Source organism: Aptenodytes forsteri, unplaced genomic scaffold (assembly GCF_000699145.1).
Source record: "Aptenodytes forsteri isolate BGI_AS27 unplaced genomic scaffold, ASM69914v1 Scaffold277, whole genome shotgun sequence".
Lineage (NCBI taxonomy): Eukaryota > Metazoa > Chordata > Aves > Sphenisciformes > Spheniscidae > Aptenodytes > Aptenodytes forsteri.
This window is the reverse complement of record NW_008795561.1, coordinates 559,170-571,299: the sequence shown is the minus strand read 5'-3', so window position 1 is coordinate 571,299 and position 12,130 is coordinate 559,170. Positions and strand designations below refer to the sequence as shown.

At 39.5% G+C, this 12,130-nt stretch overlaps 1 protein-coding gene across 1 annotated transcript in view; it reads left to right on the top strand.

Moving 5' to 3' along the window:
* Positions 1-271: 271 nt before the first annotated feature.
* The window catches only part of ATXN10 (ataxin 10), a 108,145-nt gene continuing 96,286 nt past the window's right edge, over positions 272-12,130 (top strand). The window contains exons 1-3 of the mRNA XM_009282234.2: positions 272-302; positions 5,593-5,824; positions 8,896-8,978. Of these exons, the coding sequence (XP_009280509.2) occupies positions 272-302; positions 5,593-5,824; positions 8,896-8,978 (346 nt within the window). The remainder of the gene's footprint in view (positions 303-5,592; positions 5,825-8,895; positions 8,979-12,130) is intronic.

The following is a 12,130-nucleotide window of genomic DNA, read 5'->3' as shown; positions in this document are numbered from 1 at the left end:
CCCCCGGGGGGCTGTTTATGTGGAACCCGGGGGTCACCGGTGGGGCCCGGGGCCAGCGGGGGTTACCTGTCCCTTCTCGCCTCCTTTCCCTTGGGGTCCCGGGGTCCCATGGGGAGCTGGCAGTCTGCTCGTGTCCCTGCGCCTGTGGCAGGCCCAGGGCAGGGAGGAAAGCTTTGCGTCTCCCAGTCGCAGATGACAACAGTTGCCCTTCTAGGCAGGTATGCTCAGGTGGGTTGTAGCTGTGGGAGTAGCTGCTGTGGGGCAAAAAGCGATGGTGAGCCCTGCAGAGCGGGTAGAAGTGGGTAAGACATGCCCATGTGAGGCTCTGCTGGGCGACAGTTTCATACCCGTGTGAGGGCAAGGCCTTGGGATGAGCATGGTGGTTGTAGGCCTTGGTGGCTGAGGGCACGCGCTGTGCAGTAGGATGGGCTGCAGTGGCTTCAGTGGGAGGAAAGGTTGGATGCCCCTTAGTAGCTTTAAGATGGGGAAAGGAAGCATGGGGTTACTGGAGAAAGCAAGGGGCTGGTACGGAGCGTTGCTGTTCCTGTAAGGTGGGGGGGACCTCTGCAATACCGCGCAGTGCTGTTGGCTTTGGCAAAGGTTGGGCATGCAGAGGTTCAGCTGCGTGACTGGGCTTACAGTAACGGTTTCCGCTCTTCCTGGAAGGAGGGAGGCAGCATAGGTTGGTGTGAAGCTCGTGCTCGCTCATCCTAACAGTAGCTGTTTGAAGGTTATAACACCTAAGAAAGAAGACTGGGCTTACAGTAACGGTTTCCGCTCTTCCTGGAAGGAGGGAGGCAGCATAGGTTGGTGTGAAGCTCGTGCTCGCTCATCCTAACAGTAGCTGTTTGAAGGTTATAACGCCTAAGAAAGAAGAAATCAAACTTTTTAGCTTAGCATAAAATCGTGGTGGTGTTTTGTTTTGTTTTTTTTAAATTCCCAATACTATTTTTGTTAATTAAATCCACATTTAAAAGTCAGGGGCAGGGGGAAAGATGTACTTCCAGATATTCTCTTGTGATCTTTGTGTGTACAGGAGACCTTGTTCTGGTGTTCATCTCAATTTCTCTAGGAAGAGAGGAGGACCTGTGCAAATTTTGGGCTTACATGCTGATGCTTTCTCTGCCTGTTTCTTGCCTTCCTCCCTGAAACCTCTGCCACTGTGTTTGACAGAGGAGTAGATATTCCCCAAAATAGCCAAGTTTTGTGGGTGCAGGTGGGCTGGAAGAGAGACACTGTAATTGCCCTTCCAGAAGGACAAGGCTGTAGTGTTAGCTTACATCCTATAGGACATCACACAATGGATCTGAGAGCAACTCTGGCAATAAATTTGCCAACTGTGGAAAATACTGTTGTTGGTGCAGTTGAACCAGAAGACACAACCCAATGGATGTTTGGTATTTAAAGTTGCGATATTCAGTGACAAGTCTCTTGTTATTACGTGATTGTTCAGTGCTTGTGGAAACAAAATAATTGAAAAATGTGAGTTCTAGTGGTCTGTAATTCAGAAGCAAATAAGGTGAGGAAAATAATGCCTCAACTATGAGACCATGGTGTGGAATTTGGGAGACTTGAATTCAGCTGTGTGCTTTACTTGAGACTTCCAGTGCTTCTGAACAGATGACGCAATTTCTTTATGCTTCCATTATTAATCTACAAAAGGAAGAAAATGGCTTTATTACCAGGAATATTGTGAAGATAAATACTTTAAAGGCTTTTTAGGTACTCCACTTACAGGAGTAGAATGGTGTAAGTACCTAAAACATAGAGTAGAAATATAAAATTGCAAACTTCTGGGTTGTTCTCATAATGCCTGGCTAGTTTCGTGATTTTTTGGAGCCCTAGTCTTTTGAACAGGGTTGCATTAATGTTCTTAACTCTGTGTCCACTAGGATGTTATCTTGTACAGTTTCTATTTTTAACAATGAAGCACTTAAATCGTACAAGGAGTGACAGTAATCTTCCTTTTGGCATGGGTACATGAATTCTAACTCTTTGTTTTGACTTAACAAGAAATTGTGTGTGTCTTCCTTGTCTGAGGGCTGGGCTGTTGTACCCTTTGCTTTGCCTTCCTCTTGTATTCCTGCAGAATACTTGATGCTGAAATCGAGGACAGGTGGCAGCAGCAAATTGTGAAGATCCTGTCTTAAGCAACAAAACATAGGAAACAGAAGTTGTTGGAATATCCACAGAGCAGTTCTGAATGAATGTCAAGGCCTATTTACAATAGAAGATATTTTTTCACCTAAAAGCCCCTAAACAGGCTCCTTGCTAATTTTATAAATTAATATTTAAAGATTAGGGAAAAGGTTATGGAAGGAAAATATTTTCCTTTTTTTCCATTTCAAAAATACATTTTAAATACTTGTAGCTGCTATTTCTATTTGTATGTGAATCTTTGACGTACCACTGGAAAGAAGATTATTTTTTAAAAAATGGTTTTAAGCATTGCTGTGGAACAGTTACCTGAAATCACTCTTGACTGATTTCTTAATGTTAAACACTTTCTGCTCTCTTCACTGATTTGAGAATTTAGAGTTTTTGTGCAGAAGGATGATTTTAATTAAAATTCCTTTGTAGCACACACTCAAACTGCAATGATGTATAAATGTTTAAGTACAAGAGTCACATTTAAATTTTCTCTGAAGAAAATCCTGCTTCACCAAACAGCCTTTAAGTCATTCCTTGTTTGTTTGAAATAACTTTTGCTTGTTTGGTTAGGTTTTTCTTTTCTGCTGTAGGAAGAGAGTTGTTGTGGGCAGAAACATCTGGCTTGAGCACTTTGATTTTCTTGCATAGTGTGCAAGAGAGATTTGGAGGTCTGTCTCCTTGCTGATACATAAAAATCCACATCTATTTCCACATTCGCAATGAGGACAGGCACTTCCCTTGTGTACATCACATTTGCTCTGTTAGGACAGGCAAGAGTTTCATCTTCGTATTTTACTGGAAACGTCTACACTTAGGTTTTTTTACTTTCAATCTAATATTAAGACAAAAGTTGTCACAGTGGCCCGTTATGTTTGTCATCCATTATCTGACTAAAAGTTCTGTTCTGCAGTGTAACTCTGTAACAAGAGTAGAAGCTTCTCCAGGATCAGCATGACTTTAAGATGTCCTTTTAACAGTAGAGTCACGAGGATGCGCACAAAAATACTTGCAGCTTTTTTCATTTCTGTTTTTTCAAATAATTGAATGTTGTACAGTAGTACATGTCTTGTACTGATCACTGATTTTTGTATCTTGAAGTTGGGTCAGGAAAATGTCCAGTTTCATGTGATAATCCAACACATAGGCATAGGCCATGTGTTGGATTATAAATATAAAGGAAACTGCAATTGGATTGAGAGATTTCCTAGTTTAGAATAATTTCAGTGTTTAAAAACTCAGCTAATGGTTCTGTATGGCATCTTCACTCAGTAGAGAAAACATGTCTTTTGTGTATTTGGGACCGGGCCTGGCTGGGTGCTCCTTTACCAGACCGTAGCTCTTCTAGTGTTTAGAAAAACGTGTCTAGATGCATTTACCATGTGTACTGTGGTACATCAGCAGCAGGAGCTGCACTACTTCCTATAAGTCAAAGGTTCAAGTCCCATGAATGTCTTGTCTTATGTCTTAAAAACAAAACCAAATTCCAAACCTTCTTGCTGGTTACATAAGCTCCACTGTTTTCTTTATGACTGAGGGCCAGCTCTGCTTTTGGTCTTTGTTGCGCCACTTTAGTATTTTCCCCTCAGTACTACACCACTGTAAAATGTAGCTTCAGACCGCGCCCCCTTCCCGCTGTAGATAATTCTCACTGATGCTGTGGTGGTTTGGTTTTTTTTAAATGTTTTAATGTAGCTGGAGATTCTGTAAGTGTATTGGTCTTGATCAACTGTGAGGTTGTAGAATAAAATACATATTTCCTGGAGATCTGAAATCTAATGTTGTAGTAATTTAATGATATTTGTTTACATTGTTGTATTTCTTACAGCACAAGTGCTCTTCCTTCTTTTGTAAGTCTACTCCACAGCCTAACAGACCTCAATATTGGATGCACTACACTGTCAGTAAGACGTAGATGAACATGAAAGTGTCACGATTGGAGCAATACGAGTGATAAGAGGCTTAGAAAACAGGAACTGTGAGTAAAGGCTGAGAGAATTGGTTTTGTTTAGTCTAGGAAAGAGAACATGGCAGGAGCAGAGGTGGGAAATATGATAGTCTTCAGACGTGTCTAAGGGTGTTACAGATAGGACGTGTAGACGTGGTGCTTAGGGACATGGTCTAGTGGTAGAGTTGGCAGTGTTAGGTTAATGGTTGGACTCGATGATCTTAAAGGTCTTTTCCAAACATGATTCTATGATTCTGTGGTTTGGTTTATGGACGTGTGATCACTTATGATAAAGAGTAGGTAGAATTTCTAATTGTGCAAATGATTAGACATTTGAAGCAAGCAGCAGAACACAGGTAGTACTGTATCATCCATTAATGTTTGATCAAGAAATTTTTAAATTCTCCTTTAGGAATAGTTTTCTGTGTGAACATACTTTGTTTAATATTACTCTCCATTTCATCTCACTTTTCTTCTGTTCATAGCTTAGGAGGTATTTTTCAACCTTATGTCTCAGATCCTACATTTCCTGAGTACATGAGAAGTCTGTTTAAGGTTCAAGGAGGTTGCGTCTGGATTTCCCTTTTTTGGCTCTGGTCAGAAGTATGGGATGAGTGAATTTTTTGAACTTTCCTGTAGCCATGCCATAAACACTCTTTAGTGTGGCTTCTTTTCACCAGCATGTAGTATCAAAACTGAGTTAGCAATGTTTGTAATGTGTTGCCCTCATCTTCTTTCTGAACATAAAATCAGGGGAGAGAGTATGTGAATAGCTGTAGTTTGGAAGCGTTGTGCATATCTGTGTGACAGGTCATCTGTAGATGTGCGTGTCAGTCCTGGGGAGTCTGGTGAATCTATATGGTGCAGCAGCATCAGGTCTCTCATCCATTCATATAGTATCTGTCTATGTGCTTATGGTTTTGTAGTGTTGTTTTCCTAGGTCTTGATACTCTAAGAAGTGGCATGGTATTTTTTGTGTTGGGGCAGCTGTCTGCTGAAGTAGACAGAGTTGACTTTCTCCCGTGGCTTTGATTCACACACTTCGGAATGATGCTAGTGCAGCCACTGGCTTTCTTCACGACTTCTCTTTCTCCCTCTGGTGAAATTTGTGGCAGGCTATTAGGGACCTTCTGATAACTTCTTTTTCTGCAACATCTAGTGCTGGACATCTAAACTCTGTTCATTAATTAAATCAATTCCTAATTCTGAAAACAACATGCAGTGTCATGTATAACCATGCTAGCTATATGCATTAGGGAGACTTTTTTTTTTAATTAAGATTCCAAAGAGCTGTTGGAAAGCTGTGAGGAATCCTAAGGCAACACAACTCTCTCTCAGCCCCTTTTCTGAAAAGGCTGGTGGGGTGATTGTGTGCATATATTTTGCTCTTTCTACTTGAAAGACCTTGTATATTATGGATAGTTAAAGATTGTTGCAGAACATCTTCGGGTTTACAATAAGAAGTATAATTGTCATAATATGAGGCTTTTTGATAGCAGTACATTTTTTTGCTCACTACAAATTTATTTATTTCAGAGAAATGGCAAAAGAAAGTATATTTCGGGATCTCCTGGAAATCCTGATGAGTGCCTCAAGTGAAATTGAGCAGGCCTACAAGGACTCCTGTGAATTGGTAGATCTAGACACCTGCCTGCTGCTCATAGCAGAGTGTTTCAGATGTCTGAGGAATGCCTGTGTTGACTGTGCCAAGAATCAACATGTCATGAGGTATAGTTACGATCCATTTTAACCCATACAAAAACATAACCTTCTGATGTTTGTGTGGTTTTATATAGAGATTCTTATTTTACACTGCTGTGTTAGTTGATTTATTAACTGGTATTTCCTGCTTGATGCAATCACTTGAAATGAAGTATGCAAGGAACAAAAATAGCTGACCTATTTGTAGGTCAGAGTTTGGGGCACTGCTGAATAATAGAACACAGTGTTTGTGTCCTTAGTACGAATTGATTATGCAAGTGATGTAAGCCTTCTGGAAGTCTGAATATAGAACTACCCTTTTTCTCTTTTGTTTCTTTAATTTTTTGGGTAACATAATGAGTAAGTAGATAGTCTTAATTATCAGTTACAGGATTAGTATTTTTTTAAGGTACATTTAGATCTGTCTGGCACCCATGGCAAAGTATAGTGTGTAGAATTGTACATATCAACTCTGATACATATACAGGTAAACTGATACTAATGGATAATAAGAAGTCAGTCTGACTCCTCTATTTTTTTTTTGCCTGTGTCTGTTGCAACATTGAAGGGATGCTTGGGATACAACCAGCTGTAGTTACTGAAAACCTGGTAGTCTACCTGCTGTTTTTAAAAAACAAAACAAAAAACAACCCAAAACAATAACAAACATCCATTCGTCCCCCCAAGAACCCAAAACCAGTCAGCCAAAAAATTCCCCCAAAAACCTGTTACAAGTTTGTTAGATCACAAAGAATTGTTGTGGAGTACAATCTTAAAATTTGGTTTCTTGGGATTTGTCAAATTTGGTTTATTGAACTAAATATAATTTTGACATGGGACAAAGTCACAACTTCTGTGCTGGGGCAGAATTTTGTTAATGCCACAAAAGTTGCAGGACTTCTCGTAGAAGGCGTTAGTTTTAGAATAAAGTAAATCTAAGTTCAGGCTCTTACTTTTTTGTTCCTGGCACTGCTAGCACTCGTGATCATGTTGTAGGTCGAAGAACTGATCAGGCAGAAAACTTATATGCTTGTTTATAAATTTTTGCTGGGTGGATGTTCAGCCAGACTGGGTTCCTTATTGTAACTTACTGTAGCTCCATAGTTACTCATGTTAACAAAACGGGGGGAACAGAATTGCGTGGCTGGGAGTTGGTAGGATTGCCCTTTTTAGTAGCATGACAAATACAACCTAGTTATGGATATCTGAATTCCATTAGAAAGTAAAAAAATTAGGTTTTACTTTCTAATGGAATTCAGATATCCAACCTGCTTCTGAACAAAAATGTGCTCTGCACTGGTTATACCTGTGCTGCATACTTGCCCTCCCTAGGCAGTTAGCATAGCCTTGCTCATTTAGGAAGCTGGATGCTAATAATTGTGCTTTCCTGTAGACTGCAGGAGGGGAAAGGCCTGTGTGGATAGAAAGTTCTGACCACGTTTCTAACAGTGAAGGACTCGGTGGGTCACTCATTGAATACTGTTTTGGCTTTGTAGCAGTATAAGAATTTATGCTCCCTTTAATACCGCACTGGGTGCTTTGAGCCAGCTGTATATTAGCCATATGTTTGTGTTGCTTTTAAACAGTTGCAAATGCACACTTGTTTAGGAATTAAATGTCCTGAATGATCAAAAGTTGTGAATGGAAGGAAAGTTATGTGCCTTTGATGTTGGTTTGAAGTGTGCAACATTCAGACATTCCAAAAAAACCCCCAAACTGCAAATTTTTTGATCAAAGTCAAAACTGATTGTTTCTAGGAAAGAATGCAAAGATTGTAAACACATGGGTTGTGTAACAGCTTTTAAACTATTGGGGAATATGAAGCTTTGTTCCTTCCAGGGTCAGTTTTTCTGCTTTGTGTGCTGTGAAGAAATTTAGGGTCTGAAGGAATGGGAAATGTTTTGATTTCAATAGACTGTATGTATACCAGTGTGCATGTGTGTATTATATATTTATAAATGTACGTTTGGCTTCTCTTCTGTGTTGGAACTTAATGAGAAGGAGTATATGTTTGTCTAGTAAACATCTGCAGTAGACAATTATTCAGCATTCATATGTGATGATACGATATTTTTTAAGTAACTCGTGCATGGGTGTGGAGGTTTGGTAGAGATGGTATTGCCGTGTTAGGAAGTTTCAGCCAGTCTATCTTGGCTGATCTCTTCTCAAAAAGCTTGACTACTAAAGTACAAACGAGTTAAAAGCTGAAAACTTCATCTGTTTATACTGTATTCTTTGACTTTCATTTTTTACTCTGTTGCATGCGCATCCTGGCATGTATGTTATCTACCTCCAGGATTGCTGATCTTCGGCTGTAGAATTATTTTGGTGTTTTTCATTCCAAATGGCTTAACTTCACTGGTTTATCTTTACTATCACCGTGTTTTTGCATGTCTGGAAGTGTTCAAGGTCAGGTTGGATGGGGCTTTCAGCTACCTGGTCTAGTGGAAGTTGTCCCTGCCCACAGCAGTGGGTTGGACTAGATGATCTTCAAAGGTCTCTTCCGACCCAAACCTTTCTGAGATTCTACCTATGATTCCTTCTCACTGGAGAAAGGATAAATGATTACTTGACTTTCCCTGCTTCCCTCTGAGAGTTCTGTATGTTTTCCTTTGAACTGGCCCTGTTCATTTGATGGCCGTCACTAATCACTTTGTTGGTATTTAAAATCCTCAAAGTTTATTACTATGTAATGTACATTGACACTTTCCCTGAACACTTGAACTTCAGACAAAGCAAAGTTTTTACACAAATAAAGCTGTTTAAATTACAGGAATAACCTGCTAATTTTTAACATCTGATTTAGAAGAATAGCAAAAAGAGAGGAAAGGATACTTGGCTCTGAAGGTACTGTGTCCAAAACTGTTAATATGGAGGCTGATGCAGTAAACCTGTTCCTTTTGCTTCTGATGGCAGTAGTGTGGCACAGCACAGCTGATAGTCAGGCACAGTTAAGTGGGAGAAACTGCTTTTTACATCAGAGGTTCTGAAGATGTTAAAGAGTTGCTGTTAACTTCAGTGAAAAGCCTTTTTGCTTTATTTGAGTGTATTTCATATCAAGTGATTTTTTTTTTCTTTCTTTTCCAATTTAATGATAGGAACTTGGGTCTCATCTCTACATCTGTCCATTTGATCAAATTGCTTCATGGAATACAAATCAAAGAAGAATTGTTATTGACTGGTAAGGCTGTGGATTTTGTTAAATATATAACCTGCACTATATTTTTTTACGTGGGAAGTCTTGTGATATTATGGCACCTTACTGATGCATTTTTTCATAAATAAGCTTAATTGTTTCTTCAATTGCATGTAAGGATTGGGGGGGCCTTCTCTTATGCTGCTTGAAAAAAATCTTGGCCCCAAGTCTAGTTCAATTGTATTTTCCCTCAACCGTTCCCTGTAGATTGTTAAAAGAAAGATATGTGGAAACTTCTTTAAAATTAACCAGGATATTTGAATTGCAAAAAGGAAAAGTTCCTGTAATACCTCCATTCAAAATATGTTCTGTTGTTTTACTGTCTTTTTATTTGATCTGTGAACATAGTGAAATGAAGAAATACTCCTTTTTTTATTTTGATGACACTTGAAATAAATTATCTGATTCCAGGAAACAAATTTTGGCTGTGACTTTTTTAAAATTATTTTTTTAATTTTCATTTCTTTACTGAGGTTGCTGGCCTGTCAGGGTAATATCTGCCAAGAACTAAGTACTGATTTGAGTAGTGTTCACATTTCCTTAATGGATGAGTTTTTTTCTTTTCTTTTCATGCAGTGAAGAGAAAATCTGACTATAGTATCCTTCCTCTTTAATGGCAGTTACTGCTACCGATTTCTACCAAACTCGTTTCACTGGATATTAAGGCATTTTCAGTAATTCCCTTCACAGTCTGTGTTTCACTGTGTGTGCATGTGGAGCTTGGTACAGGGCATTGGACCTCAGTCTTTACCGTCTGTGGTTGCAGAGAGTAGGGAACATTTGGTTTCTCTTGCTACTTTTATTTCTTTTCACTCCCTTTACTTGGATGAGGTTTTTACTGGGTTCCTGTTGCTGCTTTTCTATCATTTTGTGAAAGCAAATGAAACTACTGTCATACAGTAACTTACCCTCAAACACCTTTATGAAGCTGGGAAAGAGCAGTGAAGTCCAGGATACTGTTTTTCCTTTTGCTGCTATATTTGGCTCAGAATGAAGCCTTTCAGGCACATGATGGTATTATGCTTAAGCCACGTTCACTTCCTCACCCGTTGCTGGAATCCTTCTTCCAGGGAAGGATCAGTGATGCTAGCACAGCCTTTCAGTGTGGGAGGACCAGAGCTGAATCCTGTGGGTGGCAAAAAGAGGGCTTGCTCAATGACCATAAAGAGGAGGAACTGACAGCACACAGGAGTGACTCTCAAGCCGTGCCACAGGGTCAGACAGGGAGGACTGGGAAAAGGCATGGAGGGCAAGAATGTCCTGCCCCACAGTTGTGAACCCCTTCATAGACCAGTAAGAGAAAAGGAAAAGCGATGGGAACTAAAATGCTGGTTTTGTCCAGCCTGACATTGTCCCTACTGGGGTCCTTGACAGCAGTAGGCTCGAAAGGCTGTCCTGAGGAAGTAGACTTCCCACCTTCAGCTTATTCAAAGCATCAGGAATTGCGGTGTGAGAATACTACCTTTCAGTGGTGCCTCCCAGCATCTGCAGGAGAGCGAGCAGGATGTACCCCTTGTTGGTTACACGCATGGCCTGAGGTTTCCCCTTCAGTCTTGTGGCTGCTGACCCCTCCTTGATGGGTTATCATATGCATGTGTGCTGTTCTCCTGCTGCTGGGATCTGAAGAAGCAGCAGTGAATGTTACTCAGTAAAAAAGAAAGGAGGGGGTTGAACCCAGTAATTTGATTAACTGCTTCAGACTCTTTTTCCTAGCGAGAGAATGTTGTAAAATCTCTATCACCATTGAAAAATAAGGGGAGCATTGACCAGAAAGTTTTTAACAGTATTTCAATAAAAAGTGTTTTGTGACTGTTACTCTACATACCTGTTCAACAAATGAGTTTGAGTTGTAATTAAAATTTGATGTATTGACCCAGGATAGATGGTTCGTTTGATACTCTATGTAGTACTGATCTCATTGGGAAACATCTGTGATGAGCATGGCTTAGGTATTCCATTTATGTTAATACAACAACAACAAAAAAAAAAAACAGACAAGCAAGTGTTGCTAATTCCTTGCTGAGTGATCTGATGAACTTGGTTCGAAGTGAAAATTAAGCTAGTGCCTAGAGGAGCTCCTTCTACAGGGTATACCTCAGAAGTTAACAGTTACATTCAACTGTGGATTAGTAGTCGTACTTTCAAAAGCAAGGTAAATTGCTAAATTGGACTTGGATAGCACTGTTGCAACAAAAGAAACACATGAAATTAGTTAATGTTACTGTGTTTATTAACTATATTTCTGCTTCATGATTTTCCTCCTCATATTTCATATAGGAAATCAGGTCACAAGGCTAGAGCAGCATGTGTATTTTGTTCTAGCAGATAATTAGGTGTTAAGTGGAATATTTCAAGTTGTTCATTTGGATATGTGTCCTGTTTCCTCCTTTAAATGGCTGCTTGGATTTGATGATCCCTCTTGGTGCCTGTTTATATCCTTAAGGCATTTTAAATACCTTCATGTTGATTCCATAGCAACAAAATACATGGATAAAGAGGCAATGCTGTATTGCACCGTGAACAGCACTAATGTTTCAGTTCATGTCCCTGTGAAAAATTCCCAGAGCGAGTCACTGCAGGCTAAATAAATTTGAAGTTCCAACATTGTTATATTTATGAAGATGAGAGATTGAAAATTCTTTATGCAGGCTTAATTTAACCTGATCTGTGGTATGTTTTCACTCTTTTATCTGTTGGTAACTGTTAAGACTGGTAAGTCTGAGTGGTGTGGTAGTTTTTGTAGGAAAGTTCAGTGTAGTACAATTTGTAATGGATAAAACCAGAAATGAAATAAAGTATATATTCTCTGGCCACTACTGTGACCAGTGTGGTGGTTCTAAGGGAGGGGATGAACTGCCTGTTCTAACAATATATTAGCGAACAAAGCAGCAAAAAAGGAGGTGCTGTGCTAGTGGTGTGATTAAAAACTGTTGCTAAGATTTAGTTAATGAAATCCAGACTCCTTTACATCTTCTCTGCTAGGAGAAATACTTTTTTAATAGTTTATCTTAGGCCCAAGTGTTATATACATGGTTAATTTGGCTCCTCACTTCAGTATATTTACTGAAACAACTCTACTGCAAGTTTTCAGCATCTCTCCTTTTTTTTTTTTTTTTAATGATAAAAAGTTATAAACA